The following is a 24,382-nucleotide window of genomic DNA, read 5'->3' on the forward strand; positions in this document are numbered from 1 at the left end:
CCGCTGAGCTAAATCCCCAGCCTCTATTTTTTTTTTTTCCCAGCCCTATTTTTAAAGTTTCTGATGAGCTGGGGCTGGAGATTTAGGTCAGCGGCATAAGCGCCTGCCTTGCAAGCAGGCAGTCATGAGTTCAATTCCCGGTACCGGTAAAAACGAAAATGACAAAAAAAAAAAAAGTTTCTGATGAGCATTAGTTGATATAAAGGGTTAAATGGTGGCTCCAGAAGAGATTATGTCCATATTCTGATATCCAGAAACTATGACTTTTACCTTTGTTGTTGTTTTGAGACAATGTCTCACTATGGAGAATCCAAGGAAGTTCCTACAGTGGGAAGAAGGCTTGACTAATATCTCAAGTTTGGTTTTGAATTTCATAAAGTATTCATGGTTATTCCAACATAAATAGTAATGCAACCTGACAGAATTCTGTCACAGATATTTTAGTTTCCAGTGATGAAACTGTGAAATAGTAGGGTTCTTGCCAGTGAAGACATGAGTGGTTCACGAGGTACCTAGGGGACACTGTCAAAGGAGGCCTGCCGTGGGTGGAGACCGCCCAGAGGACTCGAGCCTTTCCACCTCAAGAACATATGTTTGGCTGCTTCAACAAAATGCCTAAAACTGGGTAGTTTATAAACAATACAAATAGATTTCTCAAAGTCCTGGAAGTTGGGAAGTCTAAACCAAGGCAGATTCAGTGCCTGGTGGGGACACGGTGCCTTTGTTCTGTCTTCCACATGGCGTTAACTACACTCATGACCTAAGCACATCGCAAAGACCCACCTCCTAATACTATTACCTTGAGTGTCAGGATTTCAATGTATGAATTTTGGGGATATAGGAACATTGCAACATTATTTCCATAGAGATTTGATGTTTTAAAGAAAACAAGAACAGGAAAACCTTTAAAAAATTAAGTCATCTAGAAAGAGTATCTGAAAGCATGAGACATTCAGGTCTTACATGATATAAATGTTCCAGCAAGGAATTCGAGTGGAATACCAGAGGCTATGGAAGCTTCACTGGTGGAAAGAAATAAAAACAGACTGGGTGCTAGTCAGCTTCCTGTCAGTATAGCAGAATAGTTAACTTGTATAGAAAGAAAGTTGCTTTTGGCTCATGGTTCTGGATGCTCCAACCCCAGATCCAGTGGCCCATTGCTTTATGTCTCTGGCAAGAGCAGTGTCACAGCAGGCATGTGTATGGGAGCAAAGCATTTACCTCATGCACCAGGAAGCAAACAGAGAAAGGAAACAGGGCCTCTCAATCCCCTTCGGAGTCATTCCCTAGTGACCTGAGGACCTTCCACTAGCCCCATCCTGGGGGCAAGTCATTAGCACACGGACTCCGTGTGTGTGTGTGTGTGTGTGTGTGTGTGTGTGTGTGTGTGTGTACGCGCGCACACATCTGAGCATACCCTGTACTGGGGATTAAATCTAGAACCCTCACACTGAGCTAAAATTTTGTAAAAAATCTTTTGAGACAAGATCTTGCTAAACCTTTACATGATCCAGCCTGGGCTTAAATTACAGTCTTCCTACCTCAGATTATAGGACATGGACCTTGGAGGGGAACTAGTCCAAACCATAGTACCATAGCAGGATAGAGGGACAACTCATGCATTTTCCAAAAATTCTCTATTTCCTGGCCCTGAATCAAGGCCGGCAGCTTCATGGCTTCCCTATTGTCTGGTTTTGAAGACCTAAAATATTTTCTTCATTCTGTTCAGATCAGTTTTATACTATGTGGTTTTGTGTGAATTCTCTGTATGCGAAGACATGGACAACTACTTGGAAGAAAATAAGAGACAATGTGATAGATAGTGAAGATCTCAGGTCGTTTAGCTTTGAAATTTATATTCCTTACATTGCATTCTTATGTCCTATTTTGTTCTGTTTTGTTGTGTTTAATTTTACCCCCTTTAAAATAAAAATTTAAAAAAATTTAAAAATTCTTTATTTGCGTTTACTCACAGGAACATTTCCAAAAGCACATTTCTAAAGCGTGTTTTTACAATGCTTTGCCAATGTAGACAGCTTTAATCTCTCCCTTGTTCAGTTCCAGTTTAGACCTTACACATCTCTTTATATTATTAAATGCCTCCATGTAAGTGGTCATTGTTGAGTAGTGAAATTGTAAGGGTGGCAGATAGGTAAATTGTTGATTTTCTTTTCTTTTCTTTTTTTTTTTTTTGGTCTTTTTCCCTTTTTATCGGTACTGGGGATTGAACTCATGACTGCCTGGCTTGCAAGGCAGGCGCTTATGCCACTGAGCTAAATCCCCAGCCCCTAAATTGTTGATTTTCAATGCTGAAGATCAAACCCAGAGTTTGTGCACCAGTACCACAGAACTGAGCTACTGTCTCACCCTTTGTTTTTTGTTCTGTTGATTGAGAGAAATGAGAAAGCAGGTGGAGGCTCAGAAGCAGGCAAAGGCCATATTTAATGTATACATAATCCTGCTGTAGCTCTTTCTACTCTATTTTTTTTTTTTTTTTTTGGTCTTTCGTTTTTATTGGTACCGGGGATCGAACTCACAACTGCCTGCTTGCAAGGCAGGCGCTTATGCCGCTGAGCTAAATCCTCAGCCCCAGCTAAATCCCCAGCCCCTCTAACTCTATTTTTTGATCTTTCCCATGTTGAAAAGCATCTATAAAGTATGCATTAAAATATGTATTACAGCAGGAGATTTAGTTCAGTGGCACAAGCGCCTGCCTGGCAAGCACAAGGTTGTGAGTTCAATCCCCGGTACCAATAAAATAAAATAAAATAAAATAAAATAAAATAAAATATGTATTAACCACATGTAAGAACAATACTAGCTGCTGTAGAAACTACTGTTTCACAAATGCTACAGAAAAGTAAATTATATAATTATAAGATATTCTTTCACTATGGAAAACATTCTCTTATTACACTGTTATAAAAATGTCTATGTTATAGGTAGAGTAGATGTTCATTAGCAGAGCTCAGAATTTCTGAAAGCATGGCAAGACTTTCTTTGCCCCCAAACAATGCCATAAAAACAGATTTAGCACCTAGCTCAGAGCATCAAAAGAGTGGTGTTCATTTCTGACCCAGATGAGATGTTAAGGTTATCATTTAGTTCATTAACTATAGCACTAAAAAAGGTCAAGGTCATAAGTTTGATTATTATATGAACCAGTGTAGTGTTCCTTCCAGAACCACAGCTGCGTTGTTAATCTCAGCTTGTAATCTCTTACTGTGAGCGTGGGTCATCTCAAAAAGGACTGAAGAAAAGGCCTGGATTGTGTGGTTCAGTGGCAGAGTGTTTGTCTACCATGAGTAGGGCCTTGGATTCTATCTTCAGTCTCTGTCTCTGCCTCTTTGTCTGTCTTTCTCTCTCTCAAGAGACTAGAGGAAAGCATTTAAACTACTGCTCCTTGGGAGAGAAACGGGAATCATCAAAATACTTGTTCATAGTATCTCTTTATATACTAGTGATTATTGCTAGGTGGAACTTTCCATTCCATTGACTGGGAAGGTCAAGAAGGCCACAGCTGAAGATCTTAGTATAAAGCTTTGACATGGATGCTCCTCAGAAGCTGTTAAAATTCTTCATGGTCTCTAAGGAAGTCCCATCACCCATCTCAAAAGACTCCTTGGGAATCCACTATGATTCTCATATGTCTGCATCCCTGGAAGCAACTGCTTTCAGCAGATAAGGGCTCCTTTCCTCCATTCCAGATTTTAAAAATTCTTTCTGTTAATAAATTTTAACCAAAAGCTAGGCATGGTAGCACACATCTGTAACCCCAGCATTCAGGAGGCTGAGGCAGGAGGATTGCTGTGGATTCTAGGCCAGCCTGGGCTACATAACCAAGGTCAAGGCCAGCCTGAACTACATAGTGAGACATGTCTTAAAAACAAAATACAGGGGGCTGGGGATTTAGCTCAGCGGCATAAGCACCTGCCTTGCAAGCAGGCAGTCGTGAGTTCGATCCCTGGTACCGATAAAAAGGAAAAAGACAAAAAAAAAAAAAAAAAATACAATAAACAAATAAATTTTAATCAAACAGGGTAGGGGATTTTGGGAAATGGTTGGAGGTTTCTCTTTTGCAGTGCAGTGGCCCTGAGGTAATGCTGATGATTCAGAATTGCTCATACAGTTAAACTTCTTCATTCATATCTACCCTCTGAATAAAAATTGTATTATACAACTATGACAAATGTTATGCTTGTTCCTAATTAGGTACTTCCCCTCTGTAAGAATATATGTGACCTTTAATTGTGATTGTCAACTGGGCTGGAACAAGAAACACTCATGAGATTAGTAAAGCACACTTCAGGGCGGTCTGTGGTTTTTCCAGAGATGACTGGGGCGCAGGCCAGCAAAGTGAGGCTGGAAGGTCCACCCCACGGACTTGTAGCCAGTCAGGGTGAAAACCAAAGAGAGGAAGTTGGTCTGCATTTGAAAAGCTTGATTCATGAGCAGAGGTATCTTTTGTTACTACTACCTACTGTGGACATCCAGCTTTTCCAGCTCATCAGCACAGATCCATGCCAGTGAATGATCATTATTATTTTGTGTGTGTGTGCGTGTATGTGTGGGTCCTGCTTGCCAGGCAGGTGCTTATACCACTGATCTAAATCCCCAGCCCCCAGTGAATGTTATGAGGTGGATGCTGTTAGGGGGCCGAAGGCCTTTAGTCTTAGATTGACTCAGCATCCTCCATCCCTCTTGTTTTGCAGCTTCCTTTCTCATGCTTTATAGCTTTGGACAGACACTGTAGGCTGTCTTGCTCTGGTCCTATAGGCTTATCCAGTAAAACCTCTTGCATAAATATATACATGTAGCTCCTCTAGAAAACCCAAGCCAATACAGTATAATAAGGGCTGGCCTTCCCATGGATGGAGAAACCTGTCCTGCACCAGTGTCCAGTCGGTCCATGTGAGTTGCTTTTGTTAATCACACGAGTTGTGAGTCACAGCACACCTGAGCAGCCCTGTAAATTCATTTGTGTGACTGAGTTTTCACTACAAGAACATAGTCTGCTCCATCAGCTCAGTCTAGACCTCAGCACTCAGGATAAGACATGTAGAACAGGCAGGGTGGAGATATTTGTTGTGAGCCACTGACATCTTATGCTTATTTGCTGCTAGAGCAAAGTATGTTGACTTTGGTGCCTGCTGTGGGCGATTACCATAACAAAGCCTGAAAATATGTGAAACTGGTTTAAAGGCCAATGCCCCAGTGAACAACTGGGAGGCTAGAAAACTGGCAACCCATGTTATATGATGACAAAATATTTGGTAAAATCATTGCCTGCAATAACTTACGCTCAAAGTATGGTGGGCAAGAAGATTTAAAGACAGAATGTGAGTGGCATGAGTAGGTTAGCATTACCTGCATTTAACAAAAATGTACTTACTTTTGTTAAATCAAGGGATGGCTCAGAAAATTGGCCTCTTTTCAGGCAGAGATATAAATTTCAGGTCTTAGAAAGTTGGCAGTTGCAACAGTTTTTATCCAGCTTCTGAGAAAATTTAAAAATGTTTGAGCCAAAAAAACTGTTTAGGACATCGCATGCCTGAAGGCCTGTTATCTTAGAACTCAGGAGGTTGAGGCAGGATTATGAGTTTAAGACCAGCCTGGGCCGCAGAGTGAATTCAAGACCAGCCTGGACTATACACACACACAACTGCCTTGGCAAGCATGGTGGCACACGCCTATAATCCCAGCACTTGGAAAGTAAAAACAAGAATGGCCACAAGTCTGAGCCCAATCTGGGCAATTTAGCAACTTAGTGAAACCATGTCTCAAAAAAAAAGATGTTGGAGATGTAATGTGAAGGCCTTGGATTTAATCTTCTGTAAGACTAAAAAAAAAAAAAAAAAATTGTGGCTATGTATATATATACATATTTTTTGAGACGGGCTGCCTCACTAAATTGCTCAGGCTGGGTAGAACATTGTAATCCTCTGCTTCAGTCTCCCAGAGCACTCAGGGATTGCAGATGGGTCACCACATCCAGCTGTTTTTATTTGCTTTGTGTTTGGGGAGTGACTCAGGGCCTCATGGAGGCCAGGCAGAGTTATATCCTGAGTCCTTTTAGTTTTTTGGGACAAGCTCTTGCTAAGTTGCTGAAAGTGGTGGGGGGCGAGGGGCTAATTCTACAGCAAAGACTAAAGGCCTTTTTATCCCCAGAGGAAGGAGACTTCACGGGAGCAGCACTGCTTATGGAGCGAGCAGGGATTGCTGTGTCATTTTTTTCCCTTCCACAGGAAGCTATCTTTCCTCTCAACTATGTTGTAGCTTCAATGTATGGATGTCTGGAGCGGCAGATAACTTATCTACCTTTTATTTTATTTACTTTATTGAGACAGGGTCTCTGTAGTGCAGGCTGGACTTGAACTCACTATGTAGCTCACACTAGCCTTGAACTCAGTGATCCTCTTGCCTCAGCCTCCTAAGTGCTGGGATTACAGGTGTGTGCCACTATACCCAGATAGCTTTTACTTTTTATTTTATTTATTTTTGCTCTTTTCCAGTACCAGGGATCAAACTCACAACTTTGCTCTTGCCAGGCAGGCACTTACGCTGCTAAGCCAAATCCCCAGCCCCTTTCTTTCTTTTTTAAATTTACAAGTCTCAGGATCCAGAGACACTGCATCTAAACTTGATGAGATGCAAAGCTTTAGGTCTTACTTGAGGACTGAGTAAGACTTTTGGAGTCCTCCCAAGAAGGGGCTGTGCATATTTTGTGGATAGGATGGAGCAGCTATTTATGACTGTCACTGTGAGAGCATTACTGTCACCCCACTTGTCACACTGTGGGAGAGTGGGCTTCTCCGACCCTGCGTTGGGCTTGGTCAGTGGAGTATTAAGGCAGTATCCAAACGGGAGCTCTGAATGTGCTCATGTTTTGTTTCTTGCTCCTGCCCTTCACTAGGAAAGCAGCATGGCCCGGGCCATTCCGTCAGCTGAGGGCCAGCGTGGGAGTACTGCAGGAGAGGAGCCAGTCGCGCAAGCCGAGCTGAGTCACGTGAGCTGCAGCCTGCGCCCTGCAGACCCTGACACCCTGATGAAGAAACAAAATTTGTCATAGGACAGTGAGATCAGGGCTGTGTTATTAACTTTCTATTATATTCTTTCAAACATCATTTTTTTTTTTTTTTTTGTCTTTTTCCTTTTTACCAGTCCCAGGGATCGAACTCACGACTGCCTGCTTGCAAGGCAGGCGCTTATGCCGCTGAGCTAAATCCCCAGCCCCATCAAACATCATTTTAAGATTCCCTTGTAGTGAAGAATTTATAGATCTCATTTCTAATTCCAGTGTATTTTTCCTTTTATTAAAGTGCTTCATGACATGAACAGTATTATCAACAATCAACACAAGCTTCACTGAAGTAATTACAAATAAAACACCTCTACGTTATAAATCACTCACATAATGGAAGAGATAGTGATCACGAGTGGAGATTGATTAATGTTAATTTAATTCCTAGTCACACATACGAGTCCTCCCAAATCAGGAGATTCAACCAGGTCACCTTAGCATGTCGGCCCATTGGTAATACCTGAAACTATTCCCAGCAAGTCATTGGGAAAAAATGATATAATTTGAAACTATTTATCCTTGGTACTTCAGCTTCCTTATCTGCACTGAGAATTGCCCTGCCCTTAGAGAAGAGTTATAAATACTAAGGTATGAAATGTTAAAAGCTTAGCCTACTTTTGTACTTCAGAAAGCATCCACGCGTATGTTGTTAAAAGGTCAAAGTATTTGTTCTTGATATTAATTGAATATTATAGCTTTAAAATAAGTAGACTGATAGCTATTTCTTTAAAAATTATCTTCATTTAAATCACATTAAAATCATTCTAGTCTGACCTTACATTAATAAAATTCACAGAAGATATACTTCATAAAATCTTTAATTGTAGAGAGGACAGCTGTCCTACTTCGGTAAAATGAAAAAAATATTTTAAAAAGTGCTTCCATTCAGTGCTTATATTTTTCATGACTGTTCCATAAAGACAGAAATCCTGCTGCCCTAAAGCAATACTTACTAGATTTTTGTGTAGTTTCTTTGGGTCTTGTCAGATACTCTATCATAAGTTTCAAATGAGACTACTGTAGTTGACAACAGATAGAGAAAATCAGTCTGGACAAGAGCCCTAAGCATAGTGTCCTGGTACCATCATAACAAGATTCAGCCGTGTTTATGTTGAGAGGAGGAGGAGTTAGAGTGAAAAAGCCTGACTATAGGTAGTATAATTGGGGGAAGAAGAGAAATAAAATGATCGTGACTCAATCAGAAAGTTTCCTAGAAACATGTTTCTTTTGGGAAGGACATGATTCTGCTGTCCGAGAGGAGTACACAGGTTGATACACCAGCTCTCATGTTTTCTAGGAAATGTGCAGCGCTTAGGAATCATATTACTAAATCTCCTTAGACACTCTGAAACTGCTAGCAGGGAAAAGGGAAAAAAATCAATTCTAAAGAAGCAAAAATCAATCAATTTTGGAGAAGCCAAAACATAAGCTAAGATGCTCTTGCTGTTCTAATTAAAAAATAAATTAATCAGTACTAATGGACATGCTATTTCAATAAATAAGACCTCTGTAGTTAACCTGTCATTTAAAACATGAAGTAGATGAAAAGGGTAGTTTTCTACAGTGTACTCAGGCATCTTAAGACTGAAGCAATTTCAGAAAAACATGCAACGCTCCTCACAAAGGCCTGGTTGTTCCACACTGGCTGTGGCTCTTCACAAATCGCAGAGCGTCATGCTGTATACAGAGTACGTGTAGGAATAATCTTCACATCCAACATGGATCTTTTTTTTTTTTTTTAAAGCCAGTCAAATTTAGCAGTGGGTGGGGTGGTATACCAACTTTAGTGATACTCATGTTAACCCACTGCCATTGGACCAGCCCAACATGGATCTTTAAGAAAGAAAAGAAAACCTACTCTACACGATACACTTTTCTTTAACATGCAGTGTTTAGGGAATAGTAAATCACTATCCTTTATAAAGAAGGTGCAGGTGCTTTAAAATCATCTTAGAGCTAATGAAGTGTCAAACTTAAAAATTTTAAAATATAGTATTAATTTTATAGTTGCCAATCTGCTGATAAGTAAGTAGGAATTCAGGGTGGGCAAGAAAATCTTCCTATGTGTGACCTGCACCTGTCTCACAACTTGGATGAATACCATGGCTCAAACATGGCCAAGTCCCCTCATTCTCGGAGCCAGCAAAGGCAGCTGGTTGTAGACAAGACTAAAGCAGTCCCCATCGAAGACTCCTCTCCACGACTGATCCACCAAGAGCTTGCCACAGCCCACGGACACGCAGCTGACCCTGGGCAAGGTAATCAGTTTGTTGTGACTCAGGGTCCAAGCTCTGCAACCCCCATAATACCTGACCTGTGGGCCTGGTCTCCCCTTGACAAGCACTTCAGGCAGGAAGCACAGGCTGGATGGGTAGGGTAGCAGAGCACCATTTATTGGAGCCAATCTCCATCTATCAGATGCTTTGTTGACAAGAGCTCAGTTAGTGATTCTGGAGCAGCTCCTCCCAACAGATGGGCTGTGAAAATACCTCTCTCTCCAGCCAAAGCTCATAGGAATAGTGGAAATCTTCAGGTAGATCCAACCTTTGCCCCAGCACACTCTGCAAGCAGTTATCCACAGGTGAAAATTCAGAGTCTTGGGGTTTGTCATACCGGCGACTGTTAAAAGCCTCGATGTTGGCCCTCAGGGTGCACTCTTCAGCCTGGAAGTCCCACGGCCTGGCATCAATGTCTGTGTTGGAAACAGAGGAAGAAAGAGATGCACAGAACTGAGGGCATCACTCTCCTGCTACCAGTGTACACTATGGGATTCCAACAATCAGAATCACCCTTCTTTATAAAGAGCAGCGTACAAAGTAAACAGCATCCCAACAACTAGTTGGAATCTCCACCACCACATCACAAGTCCGTGTTTTTGATGTTTGCTTTTGTTTTGTGGCATGAGGGACGGGATTCAGCTTGTGTCTGGATGTCCCCCCTCAAGCCTCATGCCTTCACAGTGGGGCTTTTCAGAGGTGGCTGCTTCTAGAGAGTGTGATGCTTGGATCAAGGGAATGTGATTATTAGATTTTCCACTGATTGGTTTGGCACAGTTCTGGGTGTGGATAAGGGGAAGGCCCTCCCTGGGTGTGAGAGCGACCTGCCCTAAGGGGATACAGCCTGGATAGACTATCAGGGACAGAGAGAGGGCTGCTGCCATCACTTGCTGCTTGCTTTCTAGCCACTGCTTTGCTGCCTTCCTGCCTTCTGCCCACCATGAACTGTTTCTCCTCTGTAATGTCCCCCTGCTATATCCCTCTGCCTTGCAGTCAACTAACAATGGACTGAAACCTCTATAAACCAGAGCCAAATAAACGTACCCTCCTTTAACTTTGGGCATCGGGTATTTTGTCTTAGCAAAGGGAAAATAAGCAAGACGATCACTAAGTAACTCAGAGTGGGCTTGAGCTTTTTTTTTTTTTTTTTTTTTTTTTTGAGACAGTCTTAACAGTACAGTTCAGGGGCTGGGGATTTAGCTCAGTGGCATAAGCACCTGTCTGGCAAGCGCAAGGTAGTGAGTTCGATCCATGGTACCAAAAAACCCCCAAACAAACAAACAAAACCCAGTACAGTTCAGGCTGCCTTTGAACTTGCACTGATCCTTCTGCCTCAGCCTCCCAGAGTGGTAGGTCTACGGGCCTCAGTCACTAAGCTGGCCTTTATTAGCATCTTTTTTTTTTTTTGTCTTTTTCTTTTTTTATCGGTACCAGGGATCGAACTCACGACCACCTGCTTGCAAGGCAGGTGCTTATGCTGCTGAGCTAAATCCCCAGCCCCGCCACTCCTTCTTTATAAATTAATAAAATCTGGGTTAGGTCCTTTGTTCTGATAAACCTTTGTCCAGGCTGGACTCAGGACCTGTCAGCCACCCATGATTATAAATATATCTTAGTGTCTTTATTCTCTCTGTGGGTTACACTGGAAGTGGTGGATTAAAATTAATTAGCTAGAATTCCAATAACATTTTCATGGGATTACAAATATAAACTTCCTAGTCTGTGATGGACGGGAAAAGGGAATGGCATCCAATGTGGCTAGAACACATGACCTTCACAACACAACGACTGTAGAAAATGTATTGACATAGAAAGGCAGAAATAACATTAACTGAAAAGAGCAGGTTCTAAAGTACTATGCACTAATTCCTTTCATGTTAATAAAATATGCGTAGCAAAAGATTTTTAAGACCATACAATAAGATATTAAATTGGCAAGCTGTGGGTTGCACAACTATGTGAACTTGATAATTAAACATATCTCCTCAAACATCATTTCTCTGTACCAAAAATATTCAGTATCCTTATTCTAGCTATTTTAAAGTGTTAATTGAGCTGGGCATGCTGGCACAGGCCTGTAATCTCAGCACTCAGGAGGCTGAGGCAGGAGGATTGCTGCGAGTTTGAGACCAGCCTGGGTTACAAAGTGAGCTCAAGGCCAGCCTGAACTGCATAGTGAGACCCTGTCTTAAAAAAAAAAAAAAGCAGTTTTATAAAGTGGGTTTTGTAGATATATAGGACAAAATATGAGCTAGAATTTGGGGCATTACATTAAGTTTGATGTAACAATATCTAATGTATAATCACACATTTTCAATCCAAAAAATTTACATCCAAAGAGTAGAGACAGGTGTTTGTGTAGTTCTGCTCGGACTCCAGGCCCCTCGGAAGTCAGGAGCCCCACGAGCACTCACCGTTCCCGTAAGCCCAGTCGTCGTTCATGCGGTGGCGCACCCTCTGGTAAATGGCTGACATAGTTTTCATGTTGCTTTTCCTCCACTGGCGCCCCAGGTACTTGGTCTGTATCTTTAGCAACTTCAAGACATAAAGTTGCAACATGGCCTGTTTGACTTTGAGGGCCCGCTTTAAGATTGGCGCTGATTTAAACACTACCAGCATCTGTCCAATGAAGAGGGGTGAGGGTGAACAAAGGCCCATTAAAGATGCAGAGCTTCCTAGGATTTCCGGCTTACACAAGAATTACGACCAACCCGTATATCCATGGGTACAGCAGTGCCATCCACAACAGCTACATCTAGGAAACGGCCTATGCTTCCACCAACAGGTGAACAGATAACGAAGGTGTGGTATTTATACACAAGGGAGTAAACAAGAATAAATTTGAATCGTTTGTAGGAAAATGAATCTACCTTTAAACTATAATGCTAAGTGGAATAAATCAGACACACAAGCTTCAAAATTGCATGGTTTCTCCTATATGAGAAGTGTAAAATATAATAAAGAACAAAACAAAAGACAGATAGCAGGAGATAGGGAAGGAGATCTTTGGCAAATGGGAGGAGCACAAGAGATGCAAAGAGTTGGGACAGGATGAAAAAGAATTAAGATGTGTTATGTACAGGTATCACCTCCACAGGAGGAATGTAATCAGAAACACAAACCTGGCTAGTCTCATGTACTCTGAGGGTCTTTTGGGAATATAAAATCTAGAATCTACTTGGGTTTAGTCTTTAAAAATACATAAAAGTGGCCAGGGATTTAGCTCAGCAGCATGAGCGCCTGCCTGTCAAGCGCAAGATTGTGAATTCAATCCCCGGTACCAAAAACAAAATAAACAAAAAACCCTCAAAACCATAAAGCTGGGTGTGGTGGCACATACCTATAATGCAAGCAATTTGGGAGACTGAGGCAGGAAGACTGGCAACTGAGGCCCTGTCTCAAAAAAAAAGGACTTGGTGCCAGGGATTTAGCTCAGCGGTGTAAGCACTTGCTTGACAAGTATGAGATCACGAATTTGATTCCCAGTACCAAAAAACCCCCCAAAAAACAAAAAAAAAAGACTTGGGCCGGGCGCATGCCTGCAATCCTAGCACTCAAGAGGCTGAGGCAGGAGGATCACATTGAGTTCAAGGCCAGCCCAGGCTACATAGTTTAAGACCAGGATGAACTACACAGTGAGACCTTGTCTTAAAAAGGCAACACACACACACACACACACACACAAATAAAAAACAAAGAATTTATTCTTTTCATTGTTTCTAATGTTAAAGTATGTAGTATAGACAGAATTTTTGTCTGTCATATATCCCACTTGCACTATTAGCAATAATCTTGTGCTTCTTCTGGAAATAATTTTATGTATGCACATTTAACTTGCTTTTTAACATATTTTACATTTAATAACATATTTTGAAAATTATCCCATACTAGAACATTGTTTTTCATGGTTGTGTAATATTCTAAGGATATATCATTTCTTTAATCAGATGGTCTCATATTAATGAGCATTTAGGTAGCTTCTGATCTCTCATTATCAACAATGCCATACTGAGTAAGCTTAGACCTGTATCATGGTCTAAGCTGTGAGACTGTAATTCACTCCTGGCTAATTTCACCTCTCCAGAGCTACCCTAATAGAGGGTCCACACTCAGCTCCCTGAATAGAAATGGCCTGGTATATAATCATGTTATTTAGAATAGGTGCCCAGAATTAGGAGATGCTAAAACTTATACAACACTGTACCGATCTCACAAAGCAGGCAGTTCGTAAGTATTTACTACTGGATGCAGAATTCAGTGCAGTGGGGACACCTCCATGACCAGGAGCCCAACTCACCATGGTCCTGGAATGCTTCCATTTGGTCAGTTTATTCAGCAGCCTCAGGAGGTTGATGCAAGAAAAGAGGTTCCTCCAGCAGAACTGGTTGTTGTCGCCAGCTTCCTGAAATGAGGAACATCTATCATTATCTCAGCAGCCCCGGGCTTTCATTCCCAAGAAGCCCAGAGTCACTGTTGGTCGGCTCCGCTGAAGCCTTTCAGTAGGAAATGTTACCTGTTCACTTTTATGCCTGGAGCACACCTTTCACCTGAAGACCAGCTCAGCTGGGCAGGGGGTGTAACTCAGATGTGGGGTGCTTCCCTGTCCTGTGCAAAGCCCTGGGATCTCCAGCATTGTACTCTTTACTTTTTCAGCATTACATTTAAGCAACAATAGCCAGGGATTTAGCTCAGCAGAGTAAGCACCTGCCTGGCGAGTGTGTGGTTATGAGTTCGATCCCTGGTACCAAAATAAGTAAATAAATAAAATGGGGATATACGTTTAAACAGCAAAAACTGACAACCACCACCTGCTCAGCTGGCAATCTTGGAAGATTCTCTACCCAGAATACAGCAAGCACTGGCTAACAATACATGAACATAGGAACTTGATTCAAGCAAGCCTTTTTGTCTAGCTTACTGTTTAGGATCAGAAAACAGATGATAGAATCATAACCCCGTTTATTTTGCATTTATGTAGGCTAACATTTGTAATTGCTTGGAATTTAGACACATTCTGGTAGATTTTTAAACTGTCCTGGATTGTTCTGATCTTCATTATAGTTAATGTTTTTAAAATCAACTCCTACCCTCCTTTATGAAACCATATTGCAGCCAGATGCTTAATTCCCAGCATGGAAGGAAAAATGGCAGATGGTTCATTTTTAGGCAGGTGTTTTCCCTATATGTTTCTTGGTATTTATAACAACAGGTGGATTGTGGAGTAGAAACAGTTATCTACATTTTTTAGAAACAAAACATTTTTTAGAAGCAAAAATAAAAGTTCTTATGTGATTTGGAGGCCTTACATACATAATGGTGTCAGAAGTTACATAAATCAGTGAGCGTGTTTAACAGCAAAAATAACATTTTAGGGGGCTGGGGTTTTAGTTCAGTGGCATAAGCGCCTGCCTTGCAAGCAGACAGTCGTGAGTTTGATCCCCAGTACCGATAAAAAGGAAAAAGACAAAAAAAAAAAAAAAAAAATTTAGAAATTCCTCATGTCTACAGTGTGATGGGAGAATGCAGGAGCAGGAGACATATAGAAGGGGGCTGTTGGCTGGAACAGAAAATTACCTCTTCTCCCCCGCTTAATTTTTGGAGATCGGGTCTTGTCTTTTTAAAAATTTATTTATTTTTTTATTGATACTGGGGATCAAACTCACGACCACACGCTTGCAAGGCAGGCACTTATGCCGCCTGAGCTAAATCCCCAGCCCAGAGATAGGGTCTTGTCTTTTAGTTCAGGCTCATCTTGAACTCACTGTGTAGCTCAGGCTGGCCTCAAGCTTGCAGTGATCTTCCTGCCTCAGGCTCATGAGTGCTGGGATTTACTGGCATGTGCCATCATGCCTGGCCTCCCCCAAGTTAACCTGAAGCAAGCAAGACAGGCATACCTGTAGTGCATAATGGACATCTAAGAGTTTTGAGAGAATGAAGGTCAAAAAGTTTCAGAAAAACTTTAGAAATATTATCTACAAATAAACATTCTCTTCCCAATGTAAATGTTCAATATTGTACTTAGAATAAGTTCTAGGGAAACCATAGTCTGTTTCTGAGGGAAACTTCCGTGAGTTTCTACGCTATTGTATTAGTTATTTGGCCAAAACCAATCAGTGTTTATACCTTGTGTGGTGAACAGAAACAGACTTTTACATTTTTAAGAAGCAAGGGAGCTGGGCATGGTGGTGCATGCCTATTATCCAGGCACAAAAAAGCAGCAAGGGAAACGCAAAACACAGTGGGCTGCCTTTACCACAGTCTCCATTGGTGGAGCTATGAGCACCTTACATCCCTTGGCATCTCCGAGTTTAACAGGTCGATAAGCAGAAGCACGGCCTTGGGAAGCAGCCACAAGGAGTAGGCACCAGGACACCTATGCCTCGGTCCTTAGACAATCTTAGACAAGTCATTTCCTTTGTTTCCTGTAAGAGTTTGATAATCTTTAAGAATTCTTCATGGGGAGATTTTTGCAGGTATTGTTGTGACAATGGAAGGCAGATGTCTTATGCTCCAGGTGAATGATTTGGGGATGACAAATTGCTGTTGGGGATGACAAATCATTGTTGCCCACAAATGACATGTTTTGAAAATTTGTTGTAGTTTTTCTCTTTTCTTCTTCTGTTTTTATTTTTTATTCTTGAAATAAAATGGATTAAAAAAAAACAAAAAAAGAACTCTTCATGGGGCTGGTTGTAGAGCTCAGTGGTACAGTGCTTACCTAGCAAGCACGAGGCCTTGGATTCGAACCCCAACACCATGCAAGACAAAGAATGAAACAAAAATACCTTTAACTCTATTTTATAATTCCATGATTTGAACTTACTCCAGCAGAATTATTCTATCGTGTTTCATGGCTGCATATTCTATTATGAGGATTTATCTAACCAGGGGGTTCTGTATTAATGAGGATTTAGATTGTTTCCAATCTTTCTTTATTACAAGCAATGCCGCAATGAATAATCTTGGATTTGCATCATTTGGGGTGTGTGATTATAAATGAAATAACATTGCCTGGGAGGCTGAGGCAGGAGGATTTTACATTCAAGGCCAGCCTGGGCAGTTTAGTAACTTAGGTAAGACCTATCTCAAAATTTAAAAATTAAACAACAAAAGAGTTGGGTATGCAGCTCAGTGTGAAAGCCCAGAGTCCAAGCCCCAGTGCTGAAAAAGAAAAAACAAAAGCAACATTGTTAACTTTCCTGCTAGAGCTGCCCTCAGGCTGAAAAAACAAGGACCAATTGAATAACCACGTGAAGTTCTAGTCTTTTTTGTGTTTGCATTTTACATTTTTTACCAACACATTTTAGACATACATAATGACAGCATTCATCATAGAGAATTTGATATGTGTTGCTCCCAGTAAAGTTTTAGTTTTAAAAGTGAAGTTTTGACTCGGGGTAAGCTGATTGTGGCTGCCTTCTCCTGAGAGCTGTTTGAAGGGCTCCTTCCAGGAAAGGGCCTCAGTACCCTCCTGAGACAGTCTCGGCTGCCCAAGGCCTCCTGACAAAACTAACTGCAGAAGCCGCACTTGTACCCCCGGTGCGCGGGTCAGCGCGCTGAGCCTGCTTCTGACTCCACTGCTTGCAGTGTCAGGAGCTTTGTGATGCGCTGCTCCAGTCCCTGCCTATCCAATGGATAGGCAGTCTTTAGCTTCAAGGATGCTTGTTCAGATTTGCCAGACTTGAGGGTGCTTTCATTATGCTTCTGTTCTTTTAAGGCAGGTCACCTTTTGTCTGTTTTAAGTATGATGCGGAAATATATTTTGTGAACGGGAGCACATAGCTATGTTCTCTGGCTCCTAGTGCTTCACACTAGACAAAGTGAGATCTTCACTCCTTACCAGCTAAAACTAAAGCTAAAGCAGGGGGCTGGGGATGCAGCTCTCAGCAGGGAGTTTGCCTAGCACCTCCAAGGCCCTGGGCTCAATCTCCAGCACTGGAACAAACAAACAAAACATTTGCCCATGTTTCACACTCGCAAATAAATATTTGTTCATAGTACACTACTAAAGAGTAAGTGTAGGGACCACATCCTACCATTTCAGAGCATGTCCAAGGCACCAAAAGACTGTTCTCAAAGTTCCCAACGAAGTGAGCCAAGCCAAATAAAAACCCAGGCTACACCAATTATGTGGAAAATTAAGCAAGATGACTAAGGGAAGAACAGAGTGTTTCTTTCTCTTGACTGAGAAAATCAGTTTGGTTAGAATCTGAGCACTAGAAGAGACTTAGCTGTTCTAGTCAACTCCATCACCCATAGAAGCAAAAACTGAGGACCAGAGAGGGAGAGGGGACTGCAGTCACTTGTAAGTGTCCAGCCTCCACTGAATTTGATGATTGTTTACTGTTCACCTTCTAGCTGTATTCTGGAGTCCTAGCCACAATCAGAATTATTTGGTTCCTGAAAGAAAATTTGCTTATTCTATTGGCTAAGATTCATGGAGACCTATGCAGAGCAGCCTCTTATTTGTGTGTGTGGTTTTAGGGACTGAATTCAGTGCCTTTGCACTGAACTACAACTCCAGCTCTTTTAAAATATTTTTTCTGGGGCAGAGTCAAGTGTGCTTATCTAATGACCCAAGTTCTATTCCTTTATAAATGAAATTCTTACAGGCTATGGGAAACCTGCAAGATTCTTTCTAGCTCTTGCAGGGTATGGTAGTGCACACCTGTAAATCCCAGCATTTTGGAGGCTGAGGCAGGAAGATTGCTTCGAGTTTGAGACCAATCTGGGCTACAAAGCAAGTTCAAGACCAGCAGTGAGACCCTGTCTTAAAAAGACAAACAAAATCTCATATGGGTTTCTGATAAATTGCTACTAGACTAAGGACCTAGATCTAAGAATTAGGAGAATAATGATTTTTTAGTAGAATGAGTAAGAAATAAGAAAATCTCAATCAGGTGTGGTGGTGCAAGCCTTTAATCCCAGCACTTGGGAGCCTGAGGGAGGGGGATGACCAAATTTGAGGCTAGCCTAAACTATACAGTGAGAGCCTGCCTCAAAAGAAAAAGAACTGGGGGGGGGGGGGCGTGCTGGGGATTTAGTTCAGTGGCTCAAGCAATTGCTTGTAAGTGTGAGGTCATGAGTTTGATCCCTGGTACAAAAAAAAAAAATTTTTTTTTTCAAAGATACATTAGGGACTGAACCCAGCCCTTAATCATTTGCTATAATCATAGCAAAAGTGACTACAAGTAAGTTGATAAAATGCAAGGAAAAAAAGTACTGAGTGTCTTTCCTCTGTATAAACACTTCATGGAAAATGGATATATACCTTGTGGCATGTTCAGTCGAGGAGTAATACTGCTAAAGGCATCACTAATTTTAAATAGTGATTGTGAATATTAGAACAGAGATTTTATTTGATTTTTTGAGACAAGGTCTCATTACATAGTTCAAGTTGGCCTTCATTGCACTATGTAGCACAGTTCTCAAACTCCTGATGATCCTCCTGCCTCAGCCTCCCCAGTGCTGGGATTATAGGTGTGTGCCACCACACCCCTCAGACTTTATTTGAATTTGAAAGTTATAAAAAAACTAAATAAGGCTGATTAAAAGATATGATATATAAAATGACATAAATATTTTGTAAGTCTTTCTGAATAGAATTGAACTTCTTCCTCCTTTTCTTTTTGAGATAAAGTCTTACTGTGAGGCTGGGGATTTAGCTCAGTGGCATAAGCACCTGCCTGGCAAGTGCGAGGTTGTGAATTCGATCCCTGGTACCAATAAAACGTCTTACTGTGTAGTTCAGACTGGGCTTGAACGCCCAGTGATGCTCCTGCCTCAGCCTCCTGGGTACTTGGACCATAGGCACATATTATAATCTCTGGCTCAAACCCAAATTTAAGCAATTTTGTATTGATCTCTTTCAGGGTTTCACTATGTTTTCCATCAGGCTGGCCTTGAACTTGTTACCCTCCTGCCTCAGATCTTCCTGTTTTACTATGCATAGCCAATAACCTACCTTTTAAAAATTAACTTAATTTCATTGCCTTGATCTATAAGGAAATGCCAAACATTTCTTTGCAATTGGCTGGTCATGCAAACCCTGACCCACTCGTCCTAGCTCTTTATAGTGCTTCAGAAGTGACTTTACCACTGTTTCCTCTTCAATAAAGGGTAGCACTGGGCAAGATATGGATCAAAACACTTTGAGCTCTGTGTACTGTATGATTCCATAAACATTACCTTCTATACTTCATTTCTAACTACATGTGAATTCCCATACTGTTTCAAATATTGTCTCCTAGTGTGTGATGCTATTTGCTTATTTATTTGAGACAGCATCTCATTATGTAGTTCAGGCTGACCTTAAACCCACTCTGCAGCCCAGCCTGGCCTGGAACTTGTGGTGATCCTCCTGCCTCAGTCTTCAAGGTGCAGGGTTTACAGATGTGCACCACCACGCCTGGCTGTTGTTGTTATTAAATCACATTCTGCGATGAGGTGGTGAAAATAAGAGAATTTTGGGACAGTTTGGAACTTTGGGTTAGTTTTGTGGCAGTGATGATACATTTACACAGAATTCCCATATTTTCTTTGCCCAAATCTTTGTAAAAAAGAGGAGGAAAGAAAGATGAGTATAATCCGCATGATTTCTCTTTAGGACTAACAGGCCCACCGAGGAAGCAAATCTATATCCTTGTCTTCATTTCACTATACTCTAAAACAGTAGTTTGTAGACATTTTTATTTCCCAAATCTATCATAAAATTATTTTTGTGTGTTCCCAAACACATGTATGCTCATTTATAAATTACAAATGATCTGTTGTAATAATGTTGCTACAATGTATACATAAATAGCTATTAATCTATGTAAAAGATCAAACATGCCTACATTTCATGCTATTGCTCTAAAAAGCCACCCACATGCTAAGAGTTTAACATGCTGGGGCTGCAGTTAATCACTTTCTCCAGCGACCTTCTCCAAAGACCATACTCACCTTCCACACAATCTGTGTTCACTATCCTTCATTTCGGTTTGGAATTTAATTTTAGTTTTGCCCTTGCTTAGTTAGATCTGAACACAGACACTGAAGATCCAGAAATGTTAAGCTTTCCCATACCAGATGGAGAGAAAAATGCTCAGTACATGGGTAAAAATCGCTTATTCTAAAGTTAATCATTTCACCATTTTGACAAAAATAGGCAGGATTCAGAAATTAATACGCCATTAACTCTGCCTTTATTTCATGTCCACCATGCTGTGCAACTGGAGTGCCAAAGGAAACAAATGAATTCAGTTCAAATTCAGAAAACAGAAGAATGTGAACCAAGACTATCTCAGTCCATTAACTCTATTTCCAGGAATCCATAGTAAGGAAATAATTAAAGATGACGTCAAAGGGTATTTATTTTGGAGTTCTGCAGGAAGAGTGAGATGAATGTTCAGTAAAAGACTGTCCTTTTTAAAGATTCAGTAGTGCAGTGTCATGGGTGACTTCTAATGAGGCTTTCAGCAATGTTTAACGACGATGCAGAGGTAGAGCGCCTGTTTAGCACCTACTCAGGAAGTACCCCCAAAACCCAACCAAAACCCTCAAAAGGTTCATCTTTAAATTGTATCATGTCCCATGGAAACACAAATATGTACAGTCTTTATTCAGTTAAATAATGTTATTTAAAGTAAATCCTACACATTTCAACAGCCAGTACATTTTCTCTGTTTACAATTCACGGAGCCTGGGGGGTATAGAAATCACCAACTGAGATCACCAAATCATTACATTAAGGACCTATGGGGGTAACCTACTTACTGAAGCCTGTGATGACTCAGGTGAAACACTGTAAACCCTAAGGGTGTGTGGGGGGTGTGGTTACTAAACAAAACCACCAGGTGCCACTATTGCTTTACAGGAAGGAATACAATCACAAGCATTACTATTAAGCATTCACACTTTCGTTTTGGGATAATACAGTCTTCTCAGAAGGCATAATAATCACTCCAGTACAATAATTTTAGCTCATATCAACAGTGAGTTGGAAGAGATGCAAAAGTATAGTTCCCATCAACTCCTATATGTAAATTAACAGGGCTGGAATAGAGAACACACTACATTATATCAAGGAATAGATTCAGGCCATGAAAACAGACTTTCTATTTTTAAATATTGTACAAATAGCACTTTTTGAGGGGGGTACTGGGGATAGAACTCATGACCTTGCATTTGCAAGGCAGGCGCTTGTGTCCCTGAGCTAAATCCCCAGCCCCTAAATAGCACCATATTAATGGTGCTGTATGCCACTGTTTCTGTGTGAAATGTGTTCTTCACTCCAGCCCTGAAGGCAGGGATGGGCACGATTCTGCCTTGACTTGCACTTCTCCATCTATAAAATCATTTTAAAGAGACTGAATACCATGTAAATAAAGAGTTGGACATTTTAAAAAATCTCTCTGTAGAAGTAAAGCTTCTAGAGTCTTTGGCTGCAGAGACTACATCTAAATAAGCCAGGAAAGTTGTTTCAATGACAAAAAGTTTGCTGAATTTGGTGTCTCAGGACATTTGATTCTTGCCTCATTTGGGGGTCTGTCACCTATGAGGAGTGAACTATAACAAGTCAATTCATTCACCGGATACTAATCTCTAAAATATAGGGCGTTAGATCAAATGATTCGTAAGTCCCCTCCAGGCAAGATGCCTATGCATCTATCAAAACAGAAGTGTGTTTCGGAATAATATACTTTTCTGATTCAACATTTTGCAGTTATGAAAGATAGGGGACAAAATATCATAGCACCAGTGGATATCATCACCCCATCATTCAGCACTTATTGAAGCCTTCAATGTATCGGATACAGAGCCAGATACATAATGAAAATGATAGGGCAGGGTAGCCTACACTTGTAATCCCAGCACTTTGGAGGCTGAGGCAGGAGGACTGTTGTGAGTTTAAGGTCTGTATGGGCTACGTAGTAAATTCAAGGCCAGCCTGAACTACATAGTGACACCCTGTCTCAAAAATCAAAGGAAGTTGATAATGTCTCTTCTGTCAAAAATTTATGGCCAAACTGAGGAAGTCACAAATAATTACAATGAAACAGGATGTAGGCTGGAGTATATCCAAATACACAAGGTAGACCTTATCTTCAATATGCTTTTAGTCAGTTTCAGAGAATTCATAACTCTAGAGAACTTTTTTGATTTTCTTAGAAGTGTTTTCAGGGTGAAGAACTTCCTGAGTTATCCTCCTATGGCTATGCTGACCTTTGCCTTAGAGACAAGGTGTTTTCTGAAGTACATACTCCTGGGTTGTATAACTCCAGCAGGAAAATGGAGCAGAGCAGAAAGGTAATTGTTTGTGTTACATCAGAAGAAATTCTCCTGCCATTTAACATGAATGTTCACTGCATTTCAGTCCCCTCATTTTTAAAAATTTCCTCTCCTCCTTGGTGTTTTTTCACTGGTTTTTTCCTCTTCTCTACAAAATGCTAAGGTCAGCTGTTCTGAATTTTGCTCAGCTAGGTTAGCAGCGCTAAGCTCCTACTGCCTCTGTGCTCTTACTATTATGCCTTCATTGATCTGAGACTCCCAACCAGGGCATTATGGGGCTGGAGAAGAAATGAAAAAGCAAATGCCAGCTTCTTCCACCTGGCAGTTTCAAGGCTGCTAAATCCCCATCTGCTTACCAGACTCTCAGTAGTAAGTTCCGGCAAATCCTGAATGGTACAGCCAGGGTAATCCAGGACCGAGATGCTGCAAGATGCAGAGATAAGGACAGGCTTTAGGTAAATGGCAACAGCAGGAAATGGCTGCATCTAAAAGGGCAGGGTTGTTTTTCTCTGGCAGGATCCATCCGTTGCCTAAATTGCTTAGTGACCTCAGCTGAAACTGAAGGCACTGATGCTGGGCAGCCCTAGCTCCAGTTCCCTCTCCTTGGTCATGAGGGAAACCCCATTTAGCAGATGCAAAAAGAGCTAAGTGCAGAAAGAGAACCTCCTTTCTACTTGGCTCTCTTTGCTTCTTTTAAGGAATACAAAAACTTGAGTGCATTTTTGTTTTTGCACTTAAGTGTATATATGAGTCGTATTCCTGGAGATGCTGCCCAGACCCATCCACTCCACTAAATAACAATTTGAGGTGGTGATGAGGATGGAATGAACCTTCCTGTGTCTCTCAGCAGATCTTTCTGAAAGCCAGGAACTGTGAAGAATGATTGCAGAAGCTACGCTTATAGCAAGGTTGAGATAGGGGCAACTTCTGAGCAAGACCAACCCAGTAGCTCCAGAATGATGATAGTGTCTGGCCCCAAAACTAACAATAGGAGACCACAAAAAAGCTACATGCTCTGTGGTGAGCCCAGGGAAGCAGGCATGAGTCCAGCAGGGAAATAAGATACCACATGTGACAGGGACACAAGTCACTCGACAAATGACAGTTTCTTTCCTTTTCTTTCTCCTTCACGGTACAGTGCAGAATTTTGGCTAGTTAACCTCTAATGTTCCTCTGGCTCTGATACTCAATCTGATATTTAATGAGCTGTTAGATATCAATCTGAATTAGTGCAGTTTGAAATGGGTAAAGGATTTTGGCAAAGCTGGAGCTACATATAGCAATGAGTATGGGGGTGCTTGAACCTCTGCATTTGCAAGTTGAAACTTCTATATAAGCAAAAGAAAACAATTTGCTTGGCTAGACATATTTATCTCTGTTCAAGAAACACAAGCCAAGATAACCTAGGACAGTGGAGGAGAGCTGTCAGCTTGGGAAAGAACAGTGAGGCTACCCGTAATGCACCTATTGTCTCCATGTATCACTCTGGATCGCCCAGGTTGCCAGCTCAGTACTGCCCCATCGGATAAACATTCCTGGCTGACTCAACCACATTATCTATCCACCTCCCACTGACAAGGCTCCATGCCAAAGTAGGTGCTGGTGACTAGCTGACTAGCTTGTGGGAAATTAAAGATAAAACTTGTTCCTGTCTCTCAACAAGCTAAATTCTAGCCTAAGGGGACATCAAAGAAACTTACAAGTATCTAGAATATCTGGATGGTACAAGTCATGAGGAAACTGTGCAGTGATA

At 41.3% G+C, this 24,382-nt stretch overlaps 1 protein-coding gene across 2 annotated transcripts in view; it reads right to left on the minus strand.

The window, feature by feature from the left end:
- Positions 1–7,284: 7,284 nt before the first annotated feature.
- The window catches only part of Strip2 (striatin interacting protein 2), a 47,515-nt gene continuing 30,417 nt past the window's right edge, over positions 7,285–24,382 (minus strand). For both annotated transcript variants that reach the window (XM_003475188.5, XM_063240852.1), the window contains 4 exons: positions 22,986–23,052; positions 13,655–13,759; positions 11,772–11,976; positions 7,285–9,773 (listed from right to left, as the gene is read on the minus strand). In XM_003475188.5, the coding sequence (XP_003475236.2) occupies positions 9,523–9,773; positions 11,772–11,976; positions 13,655–13,759; positions 22,986–23,052 (628 nt within the window). In that variant the 3' untranslated portion in view covers positions 7,285–9,522. The remainder of the gene's footprint in view (positions 9,774–11,771; positions 11,977–13,654; positions 13,760–22,985; positions 23,053–24,382) is intronic.

The sequence above is a fragment of the Cavia porcellus genome, unplaced genomic scaffold, assembly GCF_034190915.1.
Source record: "Cavia porcellus strain 051 isolate PalLab524CR breed Dunkin Hartley unplaced genomic scaffold, mCavPor4.1 scaffold_2, whole genome shotgun sequence".
Classification (NCBI taxonomy): domain Eukaryota; kingdom Metazoa; phylum Chordata; class Mammalia; order Rodentia; family Caviidae; genus Cavia; species Cavia porcellus.